At 40.1% G+C, this 19,961-nt stretch overlaps 1 protein-coding gene and 1 long non-coding RNA gene across 3 annotated transcripts in view; one reads left to right on the top strand and one right to left on the bottom strand.

Moving 5' to 3' along the window:
- The window catches only part of LOC102551050 (disks large homolog 5-like), a 37,435-nt gene extending 31,392 nt beyond the window's left edge, over positions 1-6,043 (top strand). The window contains exons 1-5 of one of the 2 annotated variants that reach the window (XM_039082321.2): positions 913-1,416; positions 2,448-2,616; positions 3,831-3,980; positions 4,612-4,798; positions 5,746-6,043. In XM_039082321.2, the coding sequence (XP_038938249.2) occupies positions 1,290-1,416; positions 2,448-2,616; positions 3,831-3,980; positions 4,612-4,798; positions 5,746-5,760 (648 nt within the window). In that variant the 5' untranslated portion in view covers positions 913-1,289 and the 3' untranslated portion in view covers positions 5,761-6,043. Of the gene's footprint in view, positions 1-912; positions 1,417-2,447; positions 2,617-3,830; positions 3,981-4,611; positions 4,799-5,745 lie in introns of those variants that run through there. The other variant, XM_063266310.1, reaches the window with a different exon arrangement.
- LOC134480024 (uncharacterized) overlaps positions 1-19,961 on the bottom strand; it is an 86,907-nt gene that overhangs the window by 20,418 nt on the left and 46,528 nt on the right. The window contains exon 4 of the long non-coding RNA XR_010054132.1: positions 14,584-14,688. This is a non-coding gene — a long non-coding RNA (uncharacterized LOC134480024). The remainder of the gene's footprint in view (positions 1-14,583; positions 14,689-19,961) is intronic.

Raw genomic sequence — 19,961 nt, 5'->3', positions numbered from 1 at the left:
TTTTATCTAGCTGATCAGTGTTAAAGATAAAGTTATTTTTTTTTTTTTTTTGGTGTAAAAGGGGAAATGATGAGGTGAGCTCCCTTTGTACTAAGGTGTGTCAACTTTCAATTGTTAGTTCTTTACTGGCAGAGAGCTAAGTGCTGGCAGGATTACTGTCTTGTCATTTCTACGGTCCATCATCAAGTTTGTTATTTTGTAGAAGTTTGTCCTTCTCACCAGCTCAACACAAACTGAGAGATCTCTTAGGTGTTGTCTAACTGCCGATTGCACAGAATAAAGATCTGAAGGCCAAGATATGCTGCAGAAAGTATGTGGGCAGAACTCCAGGCTTACAGAGGAACATAGGGTGAGGAAAGCTGAAGCTGGAGCTTCAGAATAGACATGATAGGGAAGTGATATGGACCAAAACAGGGCATAGGGGTTAAGAGATAATCACCTGTTGGGTCTCAAAACTAGAAGAATGGGGTTAAATTTAGAGAAGATAGTGCATGCCCTGTGAAAGGCCTAAGACACAAACTGTCAGACAGAATCTCATGGTAGAGCTTACAGAGGCCTGTGAGCAATGCTCCTTTGGTGACATTAGTAAAAAGAGGAGAACCCCCAAGCAGCATGAGGGTGCCTCCATTGGTGGCTCCTACATTTCACTTTCCTTTGGCAATTGGACTCCACACTGTTCCTAACAAGATAATGATTTCAACTCTTTCTCCTAAGGAATTTTGTGGCAACTGTCGAATGCTAAGCTAAGGACAAGGCTTCAGGAGTGTTCCCATAACACACACCCATGTCGCAACCTAACCTACAGGCTATTTCTTGATGTGATTTCAAGCACGTGTACATAAGGAGACAGGAGAACCTTCTGACTGCTTATTCAAACTGCTATTATTTCTCAGGAAGTTTTAATGGCTGATATTGATGAGTAAGGATAATTTGACTTAAGATGAGATATTTTTGGGCAGCATTTAGAGGGAAAAATTCATTAAAATGCATAGGAATTACTCAGGTTTTTATAATCAAGCCTTGAAGAAAATTTGGTCTTACAAGCAGGAGTTGCTCAGTGGCTATGCCCTGGGAAGGTCTCCAGGAAAGGGCACCTCAGCTTATGCACTGTACAGGGAGATTATTAGCAGGGAGGCAATGTCTGTTCACCATGACATCAGCGGTCCCTTCTTGGACATTCTATTGTGTCCTAGAGAGTTCTTGGCATCCTCTGTGATGTCACCAGTGTTGTAGAAACCACCAGTGCCCCACTTTTTCTCAGTCCCTGCCTGGCAGATACACAGGAAGACATGTTTTCCCGGCTTCGCAAGAATTTTGGGAGAGTGAATGCCGATTTTGGACAGACTGGAGTGAGGGAATCTCGCCTTTCATCAAAAATAAAAGATGGACAACGAAAGCTGGCCTGGTTAATGCTGAGTAAGTTCTGTGAATTGTATGCTGAGCTTTCTGTCAGAGGGAGAATAGGCTTATGCTGACCTGTCTAGCAATAGGCCAGAACAACTGGAGTATCTGCAAAGGAATTGAATTTCCATGAAGATCACAATTCCTAAAAGTCAAGGATTTCAGAACATTAGTTTGCCCATCCCCAAAGGGAGGATATGGTAAGGCCAATGCTATTATTCTGTGAACTTCTGGCCTTCACTTTTAACATGCATATGATACGTTACATTGATATAATAACCGATCAGGAGACACTGAGTGTCCAACTTTATTGAATTTAGACAGGGCATCAATCTACTTCACTCTCATTGCTTCTTTAAATAAAGTAGATCTCTGTCTTTCCTATCAGGGAGAGAATTATGCTTCTGGCCTTATGTTCTCAGAACTCCTCTGACTTTTTCTAATTGGCAGAGATGGGACATCCTTAGCATTATAAATTAGAGTTTGTGTGTTACAAACATTTTTTTACAGTACAAAAACTATTTGTAGCAGGTAGACCAAGATTCAGCCTGTATCCAATTGGCACTTGTGTGGCATTTGGTGTTTCAGTTAGGGGAATTGATAAGTCCGTTGACCATGACATCCCCCGCAATGCTTTTAAATTCCAAATGGTGTGGCCTAGAGTATCAGTGCAGGACATCTGAGTATCTTCAATCACTCAAATCTTTTGGAGTTGAATTTATCATCTGACTTCTGAAAGTACAGCGGTGAGGGTCCTGAAAGAAAGTTGTACCCTGTTAAGTTGATAACAATCCCGTAGAAGCCATCTCTGCGGTACATGGAGCATGGGTCAGCAGGCATAGGGAACACCCGGCATCTGACATCTCTTGGTCTCTATAGAGTGCTGGGAGAGTTGACTTCCACTGAGGAGGTCTCTTAGGCAACAACAAACTCTTTGTGGTGATACTGTGTTCTACACATGTTCTCCTCCTGTTTGGGGCTTGCCATGGTCTATGCACACTCATCAGTTTCCCCAAAAATGTTCACTTGTGTTCTTCTACCTACAGAGGATGGGAGACTGACATCATCCCCTGGCCCTGTGGTAATCAACAAGGAGGCCAACACGGAGAACACAGAAGAGCAGAGACTGATTAGACAGCTGCAGTCAGCTACTGAAGAGAGAAATGAGCTAAGAGATCTCCTGACTTACGTGACAGAGAGATACAGGAACAACAGGTATGCATTGCTCCAAACTGCCTTGTGTCACTCATGGACCTGCAATGTCATCTCCATCTTATTCTATTAAGGTGTTGGGTCTAGAAAGCTGTGCCTCCCAAAGAACTTGTCCTAAACCTCATTTCTGATATAGAGGAGATTCAGAACCTGACCCTTGGTCAGGAGTGAGATGGGAAATGGTCTCATCTGCTGCCTCCAGCTGAAAATTTGAACTTGTGGCCTTAGTGAGGATTCAGGGATAACGTTACTGGAGCATGAGTTCCCAGTGTGCATTTGGAAAGCCCTTGACAGGTGGTAGCTTTGCAAGGTTCTAGGTGCTGTGAGTTTGGGTGTGTGCTAGGAAGGTGACTGAGTGCTGGACTCTTGTTGCAGTACCCTGAGGTGACAGATCCCAAATTGTTCATCTCAATGTTTGACTAGATGGCCAGAGACACAGGGCTTTTCCTTCTTTTTTGTTTACCTCTGAGCCAATAATGTGGCATGCATTTTTTCTGATTCTGATTGTGTTCTCCTTTTGCATATTTCGCTCCCTTTTTCATTCTCTTACTGTTTACTTTTCTTTTCCTGTGGCTGTGTCCCAGTTTCTGTGTCTCTGTGTGTACACACCTACATGCATATGCGCAATTTTTATATGTTTATATTTCCCCCCACACTTGGAATCTAGGGGTCTATGTTTTTTCCTGAGTATATTCATGTATAACAATTTCATGGTGATGTGAGTGCTTTGTTTTGGGAGTCCCTCTTTCAACTGCAAACTGCTTTGCCAATGTGGTCACTTTTGTCTGTATATTTGTGCCATTTGGGCAGATTATAATTTTGTGGCGATTTATGGTCTCAACTCCATAATTGTGTGAATTGTGTGTCTCTACAATATTAATTATTCAGGATGTAGAATTCCTATTGTCAAAACAGGAAAATTGAAATCACAGTTTTCTAGGTCCTGGATGTGGGAGAGCTGTGGCCTAGGCCCTTGTTAGCATAACTAGCTTGACAGCAGATCCAGCCCTTCTTAGTGAAGAAAGGGAACCTGGGAACCCTTTATCTCGATGCCGAGCTTATGGGGTCCTGGGCCCAGAATAACAGGTTTCTGAAGCTGAAGAAGCTCCCAATATGTAGAACTCAGAAATTGTCCTCCCAGGACTGGGGTACTAGAAGACCCAGCCTGAGTTCATATATTCCTAAACGCAGATGTTCATTGGGTTTTACTCTCCTAGGTCCAGCCGCTACATCAGGTCAAATCCATTTTATGAAAAATTGATGATAAAGGAAAGGGAGGTCATGTCATTACTGCACAACTTAGAGATGAGGAACATCGAGCATTGTGAGAAATTTCAGGAGCTCCAGAAGGAGATTAACTTCTATCGGTGAGCACTTGTCAGAAAGGCCATTAACTGTGTTTTGCCCACACCTGCCTTCCTTTGTTCTGATTGGAGGTCTGCAGCTCTGTTTCATGTCTTGTGCTCTTTAAACATCACTGTGTCCTGGGTCTTTTGGACTCAGTTTTTAGGTCCACAGGAGACTGTTACTCATACCCAGAGTGTCTAGGCATCTTCAGAAGGATCTAGGTAGACCAGTACTGATTCAGCTCACCAAATGGCTAATAGGCTGAACTGGGCCTCTGGGGTCACACCAGGTTTAACAAAACTCAATGTGTGGACCAACTGGATAACATGACCTTCCCTTAATTCTACTGACCTCCTTTGAGGGTATTTGCCCACTATTTATTAATGTTGCCCCCATGCCTTTTCTTTCCATGGATAGATGTAGATCCCCTGTTGTTTTGGAGAGACATGGTACTTGGGTACTTATCGGTACTTGGGTCACAGAATCAATTTATTCTTCCCTGAATTGGCTGCTTGATGTTTGTGCAGCAGCCTTGTGTGCATAGAGAGGTACTATATGAAGTTTTCACTGGTATCTGGGTCCAGGGCAAGTTTGTGGGTAGAAATGGGAGGAAGAAGCTGCAGGATCTAACTATGCAGAGTGTGTTTCCAGCTACCTGCCCAGCCGGATCCATATGGACAAGATATGTGTGCAGAAGAAGTTGTTCCCATTCAAGAAGGCGAGCAAAGCAGAACATCTAGATTGTGCACCGCTGGTACAGAAATATTTGGTTGACTTGCACAAGAACGATAAGGATGAACAGGAGAAGAAGAGCAACCTCCAGACCCAGCAACATCTGGTAGGGACAAGCAGCTGTGTCAGCTTAACAACATCTCATTCCATTTGCTAATTTCATACCTGTTTGCTTTCCCCTACCACCTTACTAATTTACACTCCCAACAAGCCAACCACCTCATGCAATTGAACTGTTCATTGCTCTGTCTATGCACAAGTATTCACGGAAGTCCAGCACTTTTCAGAAACTGAATGATTAACAAGTATGCTTTGCTGCTCTTTTTGAAGCTGCAGTCTAGAAATGGTGACAGACAATTGATATCATAATATTTCCTGCCCCAGTGATAGAATGGATGCTATGTAGCACTTTGAACAAGTTTTGGTCCTGTGATAAATGACATTTTTTGGTCATGTGACCTCCAAGTTGGGAAGCACCTTTCAGTGATAATTACTGAGTGCAAATGGCAAATTAATCCTTGTCATTGTCTTTAATCTTGGTGACACATGGCCTTCACATTTCTTCCTGTAACCCAATGAGGTCTCTTCCCATTGCGCTGTTCATGGTTTGCACTGGTTTAAGTCTGAGTCCCAGATGGGCAGCCCACATTACTGTCAGGGTTGCTGTAGACTTTGCCCTGCCTATAGACACACCAGCAATGTTATCAGATAACACATCAATGGTGACATCCAATAGAGCTGAGGTGGTACAAGGCAGAAACCTGACAGCTGGCATGCAGGTCTCCAACAAATCAGTGTCTGAATAACTGCCTTCCTCTCCCTGGTCTCAGAAAGTGCAAGAGAGTGGGAATGGGACACACAGCAGGAAGGGAGCATCCTGAAGTATGGGTTGCTTTCTCAGGAGTGCCCTGCTGACTACCATCCTGAATAGTAACAACATATTTTGGATGAATAATATCCCTCACAGTTAATTTATTAATTGCTAAGAAACCCTAAATTTATCTTTCACTAAGCCAGCCGGACTGATTGAGGTCTTACTCCTTTTCTTTTTAGGATAACACCACTTGAGAGAAGACTTGGGGACTGCAATGCCATTTTGCCTGCTAGAGGAGAATCAGCAATGTAACTGTGCTTCAAAATGTTCACTAAGAATATGCTGTTTAGAAATATTTTTGTTATGATTTTAAATGAAGTTTTCTTTTTGTTATTTCATAGTTATATGTTCTTGTTAATATTTTTCACGTTTGAAAATACTTTTAAATATTTATATTAATATTCATTTTAATCCTTTTTTGTTTTAAATTGCATTCCTTATGAATAAAATTTGATTTGTAAGTCTTGACTCTTGAAACCATCTTGCTTATTCAAGTGTTCTGTCCCCTCCTGTGCTCTTAAAACTGACGGCTAGAGATGGATTCTGCATGGTCCAGAGTTTCTGGCCTAAACAGTGAATTCAAAGTCACCAAGGGGTACTAAGTGTGATAGCGTATATTGGCTGGATAATGTGTTCTTTTCTTGGATGCACATTTTATGATGTGATAACTGCCATTCTTTATCCATGCGGTCATGTGTTCTGCTAATCTTAGTATATAATAGTCTACAACACACATTCATCATTGATCCTGTGTACCACATATTGACTAATATACACTCATAGTTGTAGAGCTGCAGAAAAATTGACAATGATTCCAAAGAAATATAGAAGTAATCATAATGGAGAACCATGTGCTTCGTGCTTTCTTGCAGTACGCGGTCAATATACCCACACAGATAATGACCTTCAAAATCATCTTGGGAAATAGGTTTTGATAAATGCTGTTGTCCTAGACCATACATATGCTGTGTTGTTATTGTTGCGGATTAGGCATAGAATGCTCATTTATGTCAATGGGTCTTTTTCTCTACTGAATGTCTGTGGCTTGTCCTGGGTGAAATTCCCTCATAGTCCAAAAGAAGAAATCACATCCCCTGTTGTAGATGATTGTTAGGAACCATGTGCTTCTTCTGAGAGAGCAGCAGATGCTCTAACCTGTGAGGCAAGACCACAGCTCCTGCAGGATGCTTTTGTATTTTGAGAGCATGTGCTCTCTTAGGTGGACAAGGTCACCTCCAATTAAATAGAAAGATCTCAGGAAATGTGTATTCACATTTACCTTACTGAGCTGTGCAGGCTCAATGTGTTAGGCTACCAGGAATCCATACAGGGCCCTCTGTCATTCTGGATTCAGGATGTTATTCCAGCATCACTTAGTTTCCATATTAGAGCAGATCCTTCACCTAGTATCAGTGATGACCGTATCTACTATGCACATTTTATAAAATACAGAATGGAAACTATCTTCCTGTAGGCCAGCTGCACATAATGAATTCTTTTGATAGATAGCAAGAAAATTATCTTAATCTAAGCAGTTTAGGGAGGAACCTAAGAGCAAAAATAGTGAATGCAGCCTACAGCTGTGAGCACATATTTCTTTTGGATAGCCAGCCTGTGCAAACCCAGAACCTAGGTGGGCCAGTAAAAGCTGCCTTTTTTCCATGACAAATCTAGGTCCCTGTTGTAACAAGTATTTTTTCCAGGTGACTGATTTCCGATTTATGGAATTGAACTGATTTACTCAGAGTCTGAGTTACTCAAAACGTAAAAATACAGAAGTAATAATCCAGAATGTCCACAAACAGTTGCTGTCCCACCAGGGCTTTAAAGCTCAGCAGTTACAGAAGCAATGTAGTGTTTGTTTATTCTCAAACATAGGTCCTCTAGTCATTCATTATGAGCTAACCATGCCACAGAAAGAGTCATTTGTATCAAAACAGAAGCTAGTGGTAACTAGATATCCACCACACTATAACATTGTTACTGTATTTGACGTCCTCACTTACTAGGTAAAGACCTGGGTCTTGCTACACATACTCATAATTTATAAGACTTCAAGACAATATGGGCTTTGTCCTGTTAATGCTACCAATGGCATACAATACCTTGGATAAATTCAACTGACTTCTGTAACAGGAAACAAAATTTCATGTCATCCCTTTCTGAACAAACTGTCCTTAGTGTAAAGTGTAATCTCAGGGGCCTTCCATTCTCTCTGTGATTCCCATACATTTCAAGTCTTCAGACATTTCTGTCATTGTCCAGTACATGTCTTGAGATGTCCACATTGTCAGCTAGGTGTCTTCATCCAGCTTGGCCTGTAATTTTCTAGAACATTAATAGTGTTCCAGCCTTAGGATTCAGTGTTACAGTACTTGCCAACCTGCTGAAAACCCTACTTTCCACCCTAGTCCTGTGTGCTATGGCAAAAGAAAATAACGAACCCCAATTGCACTTGAAGGATAACCTCCAACAAAAGGAGAGGCTGCATATAACCTTTTAAGTAACTCTAAGCCACCATTTCCCCACACCTTCCTCCATTTATTCAATTACTAGTATATTTTCATTAATGCTCACCTTTTTTGGTGTACAAAGAATATGCACCATATCAGTAAAGTGTGTGTGTGTGTGTGTGTGTGTGTGTGTGTGTGTGTGTGTGTGTGTGTGTGTGTGTTCATGTCTAGGTTTGTGCCTGTTCTTCCATGAACTCACTATAAAATTTTATAAAATGACTTAGAATACTCTAGTGAAAACTGTCGAGGTGCATGCAGACTTGCGTTACTACTGTCCCATGGTACCTTGCAGGAAACACTGAAACTATGGCCTACTTTAATACAACCTGAATCTGGCCTCTGCATGGTTCTCAGTAACATTTTGACATCGGCACCACTATAGAGAGCAGCAAAAGCTTCATTTAAGACATGCTGTTGGTACCAAGGTGAGGCAAAGCCTCGCCCCATAGAGAAACTGGTAGGATGTGATGGCAGCAAATAAACAGGCTTTTCCCTGTCCTGTGTGTCTTTCCATCCACAGAGGTCTCTCCTGCAGGAAATACTTTCACATGCTTCTTTAAAAGCACTTGTTCCTCCCATCTAGATCAGCTGTGAATATAGACTTTTCCAGGTAAGTCTGAGTGTTCCCACTCCCAGCTCAGAGCTGCACCACCATAGGGTCCTCCAGCCACAATGAAGGATAGGTGCCATGGAGGAGTTAGAGCAAAGTGCCCCTTCTGAGAAGTGACATAGAAAAGAAGGTTAAGAAATTATAGTCAACACCCAAGTGTTTCTTGTGGAGAAAGGAACCAGATCACACTGTTAAACAGTGTAGTCTATCACAGGACCCAGTTCTTTGCCGGCAGAAGATTTTTCTGGAGATTAGTTGCCCAGTCAGAATGGGGTGACATTCTTGATCCATGCTCACTCCCACAACAAAAGCTCCTCCCCTAGAAGTCCTTGAGTTGACCCTGGTCCTTTTAGGACCAACAGACAAGAGAGAACAGAGTGCATCCAAGGGAAGAGAAGAGGCCAGAATGATTATAACCTGGAGAAATCCCACAAATCGGCCACCTAACAACTCTAGGGTTTGTGCATATTGTGGATTTCAGAATCTTAAGGTCAGATTTTTCTGATAACACCTGCTAGGTGAAGCTGAAGTCTACTGTAGGTGGGATTATCCCAGGCAGGGAGGGGATCTGGGTCTCCAGGCCTGGCCAGCTTTTTCATTCTCCTGAAAGTAAATGTTGGTCAGCTCTAAATCTGAAGTGGGAGTTGGTTTTTCTCAACTCAAACAGATGATATTTCAATTCTCATACACTATGTGAGAGACACACAGTTACCCACAGGGGATTTGAACTTATTTCTATACAAGTGACTGTGGGCCGAAAGAGGGAAACCATTCCTGCCTTTAGCATTCTGCCTTTTTCAGAGACTACAGGGACTAGCTTCCTGGACAGACATGTACAAGCAGACAGACATTGTAAGGGGGAAAATTGAGGTAAGAAATGTGCTGGGGACAGTGATTTCAGATTGTGCCTTTAGCAAGAAAACTCTGTTGTCATTAAGGCAAGAAGCCTTGAGCCTGCTGACACTTGTTACCACTTCTCCGTGTCTCTGCCATTATGACTACTCCAGGTCCTCCTTGTATAAAGGCTTTCTTTTAAAAAAATTATACAAAGCAATGTTTCTCAGCCTGTGAGGCACAACCTCTCACATTGACAGCATATCAGATACGTTGCATATAAGATACCTTGCATATTATGACTTATAAGAACAGCAATATCAAGTATGAAGTAGCAATGAAAATTTTATGGTTGGGGTCACCACAGCATGAAGAGCTGTATTAAAGAGTTGCAGCACTAGTAGTGTTGAGACCCACTGCCATAGAAGCTGACACATGGGAACAGACTCCTTACATGAGTAGAGGCACATGGCAAGGGATACTGTGTCCCACCCTAGGACCCAGAGGTAGAACCTATCCCAGGAGTCTGTGTGCTCATCTTGTCTTCAGTTCTCCCAGGTTCAAGAAGAGCATTGATCATCTCAGGAGTGTCAGCTTGCACAGCCCACATCAGGCCCAATGCTTCCCTTCACAGAGAAGGATGTGGGTCTAACTGACAGCCAGTGAGACTGAGGGATCTGGTGATCATTGGTTCTGAGCTGTGATTTCTTCACCTGTAAAATGGAGGCCTTTCTGCTGAATTGGGTTGTTGTGGAGATGAACAGAACATACACACTTGTCAGGGCCTCCCTGGCATGGTTAATTGGAAATTTTCTCTGGTGATGCATTTAAAAGTAGAAACTCCAGCCACGTGGGGTGAGATGCCGGGTGCCATACAGGTGGTGTAAACATACTGTGACTGTAATGCTACCTCGAATTTACACCCTAGGCTCTTGTTTTGAATTTAAAAAGACGAATCAAGTATAAACTGCCAATGTGAAATAGTCATGATTAGGATTAAGCGAATTCCTGTGAAGTCATTTAGTTTTTCTTTTTCTGCATCTATATTGAAGGCATCTAGAGTAGCACTAAATGAGATCCTAAAGCCTTCTATTAAAGTGCTACCCATCCATTCCTCTCTCCTTGAGGACCTCTCAGGTGACTAAAGGAAACCTGATTTCTTGTCAGATTGTTCCCAGCTGGTGTGATCTCTCTGTCCATGGACCTTGCCAAACGCTGCAGAGCCAATGTGCTGTTTCACAACACAAAATTCCAGACATTAATTTTACCAATGAAGTTCCTGGACTCAGATGCTGACGTCAAGTAAAGCTCCCAAGTGTCCTTCCTAATTCACTGACCTCCCAGACGAAGGGCATGCTTGGTCCCTCTGAACACTTTCTTAAATATCCTTCAAATCAAAGACTTTCCATTGCCTTAGTTATCTTCATTTTCTGTCAAGTCCTGCCTTGATCTGCTCTGGACCTAAGTGCACTTTTTACCTTTGCAAGAAAGGTGTGTGGTAGGTGAGCCATACAGTAATAAATAATACAGTCCATGTTTACAGCAAACAAACGGCTCTTGTATAAATGTCTGTGCCCTGGCAATGCTAACACACAAAGTAGTTTTTCATTAAATAATACGTTCTTTGAGATCACAGTCTGATCAGTTATTTTGTATCCTAACTTACAAATGTTCTCTCTATTATATAAATCAAGTTCCCTCATGTGTATTCTGGTCTCTCTCTGTCATGTCTGATTGCATCATCGTAGGAATCCCAGGGAACATAAATCCTGGGCTTTAGAAAATGTTGTATTTGGCCAACCAGGAAAGAAACCCATCTAGGAGACTACTGATACTTGACACACAAGTTCACCTCCCTATTTTCATATATTTATGGCAAGAGGTCACCATTCCTGACCATGTCTGATTATCCAACAGGATAATAAATTGAAGAGTTGGGGTCAAGGAGGTCACCCAAGAAAGCACAAAAATCCATCTCAGATAAACATTTACAATGTATTGAATCCAAAATATCCATGAATTTCAGGACACAATTTAAGTCTAAACCTAAGGATAACAGATATAGAAGAGAATTGAGAGGCCAAAAAAAGAAAAAAAGAAAAAAGAAAAAGAAAAAAAGAAAAAAACCCAACAAGCCTACAAAAAAATCAAATTAATTTTAGGAGAAAAATTCCTTCCTTCACATAAAAATTAAAACATTAAATGCACAGATCCAAGAAAGAACATTAAAAAGGGGTAAGGTATAAATATCCAGTACCAAATGAATTCAGACCTATTTGAATTACACCACATTTCTCAACAGAGACTCTAATAGCCAGAAAATCTTGGGCAGATGTAATGCAGACCCAAGCTCCTATACACTGTGTAATTCCCAATCACCATAAATGAGGAAACCAAGATATTACATGACAAAATCAAATTTAAACAATATTTTTCTCTAAGAAAGCACAAAAGAGGATGATAGGAGGTAAAATCCAAGACAATGAATTAAATTTTACCCAAGAAAAGCCAAGAAATTAATCATCTGACAAAAATTTCAAGAAAGGACACAAACATAATTTCGACTATAACCAGAAAAAGAAGAGAAAGCAGCAATCATTGGTCTTTAATATCTAACCAGACCCTCTGTGACCAATTCCCCAGCTCCTAGGGATTTAACTGCAAGCCAAGTGTATACAAGTATGGGTCTATGGTCCTAGGTACTGTGTATAAGAGGATTGATTTATTTTGTATCAATGTGGTTGTAGGACCTTGACTCTGCTAGGCCTGTTGCCCCACCAAATGGAGATCCTAGAGGTGTGAGGTGGGAATGGATATGTGTGAGTTGGGGAGCACTGTTATATAGGGAAAGCTGAGCAGAAATGTGATGATAGGCTTCATTAGGGGATTTTGGAGAGAGGAACAACATTGGAAAAGTAAATAAATGAAATAAACAATTAATAAGAGATAGCCAAAAATCAAATAAAAAGTAAAAAGGTAAAGGAAAAATTAAACCAACCAAAAAAAAAGAAAGAAAGAAAGAAAGAAAGAAAGAAAGAAAGAAAGAAAAGAAAACCCTGTAGAGGATTGACCTAATTCTGCTTGTATTTTAATGCTGATTGGTAGAATGTAAGACTGGTTAAACCCCCAAAAAGTGATTCTGCTCCCAGTTAATTGTGATTATAAAGAAGCACAGCAGAGAGATTGTGGAGGTGAGTTTTTGAGGGCTTTGCTAGAGAGGATCACTAGGAGGGAAGAAGGAAGAAGTAGCTGCCAAAGAAGAAAGGACTAATGGATGCGATGGTGAGGAAGGAGGAAGCAGGACAGCAGCCATGGTTTAAGGCAGAGGATAGCCTGAACCTGAGGGCTGTCCAAGTGGAATAAAGAGCAGCCAAGATGCTGCATAATAAGTAAGAGTTCAGAGTCATTGTTTGGAAATGAGACCTATTTCCATGCAGGACAGGCAGCTGCCCAGCTACTGTGCTGATTAAGGGATATTATTAATAATTTAAAAACTATGTATAACCAGTAAGCCAGCTCTATAGAGGATCCTAATAGGAATACTTTATTTGCAAGGATAAAATACCAGAGGACACAGGAAATAAATTTACACCACTAGGACAGTCAATCAAAAGCAGCCTACAAAAATCTCATAAATTAACCAAATGACAACAGTTAACAGAGGTTTAAATAATATTTTCATGTCACTAAACTCAATTCCCTAGTAAACAATCATATATTTAGCCTGAAACAGGATTACCATCATGAGAGATATACAGGTTATACTAGAGAAACAGAACTAAGAAACATGTCCCTCTAGCAATCCTATGCAGTTTCTCTATCTACCTGACAGAATAGATTTCAAACTCATCCTGTCCAGAGATGTAAGGAAATTCACTTCATACTTTGCAATTACTAAAACATACTACGATTCTAAATATATACATATTAACACAGGCTTCCCAAATTTAAAAATATATGTTATCAGATAGGTATGAAACTACAGATTCGTTCTAATAGTGTTTGTGACTTCTTTTACTTCTCCATTCTGACCACTTAACAGATCATATGCAAATAAACAAAACAGGAGGTGAGAATTAAGTGACATCATCAGGCAAATGGAACTAACAAACTACAGTGAACTATACATATATTTTCTATCAGCCTGTGGACATTTCTCCAAAATTGACCAGAGAGTAAGAAAAAAACAAGCCTCAGAAAATATAAGAGCGTTGAAATAATGTCGTGCATTCTATCTGAGCCCAAAGGAATCAAACTGGTATCACACAATTAAAAGTACAGAAAATACAGACACTCATGGAAAGTAAGTAACATAAACAATATACTACTGAAAGGGTAAGGGGAGAAATAAATAAGGAAAAAGGAAAAATTCCTAGAAATGAGTGACATTGAAAACACAACCACCATCCACAGTTCTATATGATACAACAAATGTTTATGAATTATGTTTCAATCAGCAAAGGCAGATAAGTGAACCCATCTAATCACTTTCTCTTATGTCAGAAGGAGAGAATGTGGAGTGTGGGCTATTGCGATTATGCCTTGAATTGGCGGGCCATCCTTCCCAACTTCACTTTGCAATGATAACATATGTGATTTGGCATTACACATTGGATGTGTGTAATTGGCCATTTGATTTCATAGGGGGAATAATTAAGGGACTGCCTGCAGTTTTATGAAGCTCTTTGGATAAACTGTGTAGACAGTAAAGACTATAGGGCTTTTGTAAAGCAAGCTAAGTGCATTTTTCATTATGATATGTTTAAGATCCTATGGACAATTAGGAGTAGAATGTGGTCTTTTGAATGATAATGGTCTCCATAAACTCACATGTATGAATGTTTGTTTCTGGTTAGAGGAAATGTTCGGGAAGCAATAGAAGATATAGTTTTGTTTTGTTTTGTTTCGTTTTGTTTTGTTTTTTTGTAGGATTGTTCTGGGACTGGCCTTTGAGGTTTCCAAATTCAATACCATTTACACTTAAGTCTCATTTTCTCAGTGTCCAACTTGCAGATAAGATGTAAGTTCTCAGCTAGTTCTCTAGAAACACGTTGACCTACCTGCTGCCATGTACCCCTGATATCAGACTCATGATCCTTGAAACTGTAAGCCCCAATAAACTCTTTCTTCGAAAAGTTCCCTTGCTCATGGTATCTCTTTGCAGCCTATAAAACAAATAAAGATTGGAAGGAACACATAAGTGAAAAATTTCTCAATAGAATCCTGGCAAATAAAATTCAGACATATACCAAACATATCAGGTACCATGATCAAGCTGGCTTGACTCCAGAGAGCGAGAATGTTTCAACAAATACAGATGAATAAACAATACACCACATGAAACCAAGAACAGGAAACACATGATCATTGCACTAGAGGCAGACAATTTCTTTGGCAAAGTCTCACAGTGATACACAAAATAGTCCTGGAGATTCTGGGATATGGAGAAGATGTACCTTAACAATATAAAGGCAATATACAAGGCCAACAGCATCCTAACTGGAGAATATCTTAATGCATTTCACTAAAGTAAGTAATAAGTCACAGGTGTTCAATCTTTTCATCTAATCCAAGTAGTATGTGAAGTCTTATCCAAAACAGAAAATAGAAAGATGGAAAGGCATGTCCATATGAAGGAAAGCAGTCAGAGTATTCTCATTTGCAGGTGATATGATCTATATGTAAAGAACACTACGGTTCCACTAGAAAACTACAGCTCATGGACCCACTAACTGAAATCACATTAAAATCAATAAAATTCCTGTATAGCAACAATAAATATCAACAAACATACCAACAAAACAAAAACATTCAGAATAGCTTTAAAATCTTGTAATAAATCTAAGAAAGTGAAGACTTGTTACAATGAAAACATTACAAAAATTAAGAAAAAAATTGAAGAAACTAGAAAATGAAAAGACCTTTCATTTTCATGCATCAGTATGATTAATATTGTTATATCAAATCCTACCAGAATCATTTACTAGTTAACATCCATCCTGTCCTAATTAGGATGCAGGGCTTTATGTGAATGAAAAAAGGATCTCAAAATCCATGAAAGCACAAATGAGCAGGGCAGTCAGACACTGCTAAATAGTAAGACAGTTCATCACTGCAGGATGCATCACCTTTAATAAGTTCAAGTTCATTTTGGGGAATAGTAAAAAAGAAACCCAGCCTGTTGATGTCATGAGAACAGACACAAAGTCTATAGGAATTATATAAAAGACCCAGTTATTGGTGTATGTTCTCATCAGCCTCTGGTTTTTGAAAAAGAGGCCAAACTAACAAACAAAACAAAACAAAAAACCCACCACCACCACCAACTCCACACACAAGATGCAGTTTTCAATCTGTTTCTTGCAACCCCTTCTCAGGGCAATCACTCATGAGACATACTTTATACAGGATAATTACATTACAATTCCAAAGAGTAGTAATCTTACATTTATGACTTAGGAATGACATGATTTTGTAATTGGGGGTTGGTTACCACAATGTGAAAAACTGGATTCCTTGAGATGTTTTTGCTCATGGTAGATTTTGCAGTAATAGATGTGTGACGGATATATAAACTGGAACCAGCACTAGTGGACTTTTTTTTGCGGGGAATCTCTTGTATTTTGGAGGAGGGTGTAAATTTTGGAGTGGGAAAACTTTTGAAATATGTAAGCAGATCATAACAGTCCATTTTAGTTTGCCACATGGGAGACATAAGTATTGTGAGTATTGTGCAAAATAGAGCTTCTCTGAAAGACTTCAAAGGATTGCAGGAATTCTATTGGTGACTGGCATAGAAGTAATTAACATTATTTTGGCAAACAATCTGTCTCTTTTCTGCCTGCATACTAAGAAGATAAATGAAGGTATATAAAACAGTAATTGACCAATTATTTTGAGCAAACATCAAGAGGTAGATAGTGTGTGACCTTCCTCAAATAGTATGAATGTGTGTTTGTATTTTCAGTTGTTAATGTAGCAAAGACTTCAGTTATTCCCTCCACATTCAGGGCCTGAAAGCATAGGAAACTGTAAGAAATCACAGGATTTGGAAAATATCCCAATTATTGTAAGGTCCCCAAAACTTGTCACCCCACATTCATAGGGATACAACTTTAGAGAACATGACACCCTCATTCTCAAAAGAAGGATGGGTGGCTGCTTATTTGTCTGCAGTGGGTTAGAGATGTTTATTGTCATTTAGTGGGTTGGATGCAAGTTTTTACTGGTCATGGAATGTGAGGAAACAGTAAAAGAGAATAGAATCAGGGACATGTTACTTACTTTCTCTTTCTCTCCTCAACCCTTTATCTCTCCTATCTAGGGTTTTGGGAAGCAGGAGAAAGGGAATACCATGACAAAAAGCATAGAATATTCAATCTTTTTTTATACTAGGAAGCAACACCAAGTGTCAAATATTTTAGGATGACATGGAATTTGAATGATGATAGAATTTCATATTATACTTGAATAAATGATTAAACTCTTGTTTAAGATATAAGTATATGCATCTTCTTCACAATACGGTGTAAAATTCTAATTGTATAAAATTACTACTGTACACTGCCATGGATAATTAAGGAATGCAAATAGTACTATCCAAGTATAAATAATCAGTGTTCTAGTGATGTTAGGTACTTGTTTAGTTAGGTACAGAAATAAGCTTTATTTAGCTTCTTTTATATGTATTCAAATTAAACAGTAAATCCTTTGAAAAAATTCCACATTTGTGCACTGAGATAGACTTTACATAAAAAGATGGTTCTGTAATTCTTTATAGATCTGAAGAATCTGCCATTTCAGATGTCCTTGTAGTCAAAGGCTTTTCACAGTGGGAGAGACCTCAAGTCCGGGCAGTGTCCTCATGCTATTCTGAAGAAAATGATGGGCACTAAAGAACCCTAACTGGAGTGTCCTTCAAATGTGGCAAATTGGCCATGGGGTGAAACACTACCCACTTACCTCCACTGCTGCCAGAAAGCTGTACAGACTGTGGAGAAGGGGATCATGGGGAAGTCTATTGTCCCAAGCTTTGGAGAGAAAGTGAGGATAGTCCTTCAAATGACCTACTTCACAGTAGTGTTGTCAGAGCCCCTGGCCCATGCAGTTGACACTGGATGCCACAATGACACAAGAATATTTGCTGACTGTCTGTCACGGTAGCCAACAATTTCTGTCATTTCTTTAGAATTGGAAGCTATTTGCTCTGAATTTCCTGTTTCTTCAGGCAACATTTCTCCTTCTCAGGTCTCAGATGGAGATGATTAGATAGTTTACTCTTAACCTTTTCTTGTCATGAGACTCAGAAAAGAAAACGAGTTCACCATCACACAGGAATGTGACAACTAGGAACCTGACAGGACCAGGGGGGACATGGGAGGTCCAGAATGAGGGGCTCGACAGACAACCCACTGCAGCATCAAAATGCCCGCCACAACTGCTCTGGCACCATAAATCCTGAGCCCCGACGGGGATGAAAACAGAGTGTGCATGGCCTGACTGCTGCCCCGGACTTTTCAAAGCTTGTATCACCCCGGAGCACTTCTGCTTGAGCAGAAAGGCAGATGCCCAGAAGCTGCTGCTGTAGTAGGAGGCAGTTTCAGCTGTTGGAGGTGGAGATAGAGGCAGAGGTGGGATGGGAGGAGTTTCCCTGGAAGGACCAGAAAAGACAGTGTTCTTACCATGTCAGAACCCCACCCAAATACACCCCACCCCCACAAATACCCAGTCCACTGCCAAACCTCTCCATGTTAAGCATTCACTTCTTTATCCCCAATGTGCACATTTTAATTTTTTTAAACTTCTCATTTGTTCTCTGTGAATTTCGCAACATGCAGCTCAACTCCGTTGATATCCACCACCCCCTCATATCTGAAGTCCACCCTTGCATCCTTCTCCATATCAGAGAAAAAATGATCTACTTGTGGAAGATGAAAAAAGAAAAAATAAAAAATGGCAATATGTCCACAAAAGAGGTATAAAATTAAAAAGATGAAGGACATAGACCCTTAAATTGTTTACAATGAAAAAAAGTACTTTTTGATTCGGGGAAGTTATTATGGTTAATAAATGAAAGTTATGATAGACAGAGGATAAAAATGTTTAAGAACTGAGAGAAAGTGATTCAGGTACAAAATTTTACACTAATATAATTTAGTTAATGAAGTACCTTCTCCAATTTTGCCAAATAGAAATGAACTGAATATTGGGACTGTCATTCTTATGTGATGCATCTCAAAATTTATCTTACTTTATCTAGCTTATCAATGTAAAGATAAGGGTATTTCTTGGTGTAAAAGAGGAAATGCTGAGGTGACGTCTCTTTGTACTAAGGTGTGTCAACTTCAAGTCTTAGTTCTTTACTGGCAGAGAGCTAAGTGATAGCAAGATTTCTTTCTAATCATTTTATGATCCATCATCAGGTTTGCTACTTTGTAGATGTTTGCCCTTCTCACCAGCTCAACACAAGCTGAGAGTTCTATCAGGTCTTGTCTCACTGCCGATTGTACGTAATGAAGATATTATGGCCAAGAGCTACCTCAGAATGTATGTGGGCAGAACTCCAGGCAAACAGAGGAACATAGGGTGAGGCAAGCTGAAGCTGGAGATTCAGAATAGACATGGTAGGGAAGCGATATGGACCAAAACAATACGTACTTGTAAAGAGATAATCACCATTTGGTCTTAAAACTAGAAGAATGGGGTTAAATTTACAGAAGGTGAGGGCATGCCCAGTGAAAGGCCCAAGGTAAAAACTGTCAGATAGAATCTCATGGTATAGCTTACAGAGGCCTGTGAGCAATGGTCCTTTGGTGAAATTGGTGCAAGGAGGAGAACCCCACAAGCAGCATGAGGGTGCCTTCATTGGTGGCTCTAACATTTGACTTTTCCTCTGTCAATTGGACTCCAAACTGTTCCTAGCACAATAATGATTTCAACTCTTTCTCCTAAGGGATTTTGTGGCAACTGTGGAATGCAAAGTACAAGGCTTCATGAGAGTTCCCATAACACACACCCATGTCGCAAAAAACCATGCAGGCTATTTCTTGATGTGATCTCAAGCACATGTACATAACGAGACAAGAGAATCTTTTGACTGCATATTCAAACTGGTGTTATTTTTCAGGAATTTTTAATTGCTAATATTGCTGAATGAGGATAATTTGAGTTGAGATGAGACATTTTTGGGCAGGAATAGCAGGGAAATATTCATTAAAACGCATAGGAATTACTAAGGTTTCCATAATCAAGCCTTGAGGAATATTTGGCCTTGGAATCAGGAGTTGCTCAGTGTCTATGCCCTAGGAATGTCTCCTGGAAAGGGCACCTCAGCTTATGCACTATACAGGGAGGTTATTAGCAGGGAGGCAAATTCTGTTCACTATGATATCAGATGTCCCTTCTTGGAAATTCTATTGTGTCCTAGAGAGTTCTTGGC

Source organism: Rattus norvegicus, chromosome 8 (assembly GCF_036323735.1).
Source record: "Rattus norvegicus strain BN/NHsdMcwi chromosome 8, GRCr8, whole genome shotgun sequence".
In the NCBI taxonomy this organism is placed as follows: Eukaryota; Metazoa; Chordata; class Mammalia; order Rodentia; family Muridae; genus Rattus; species Rattus norvegicus.
This window is presented reverse-complemented; position numbering and strand designations above follow the sequence as displayed.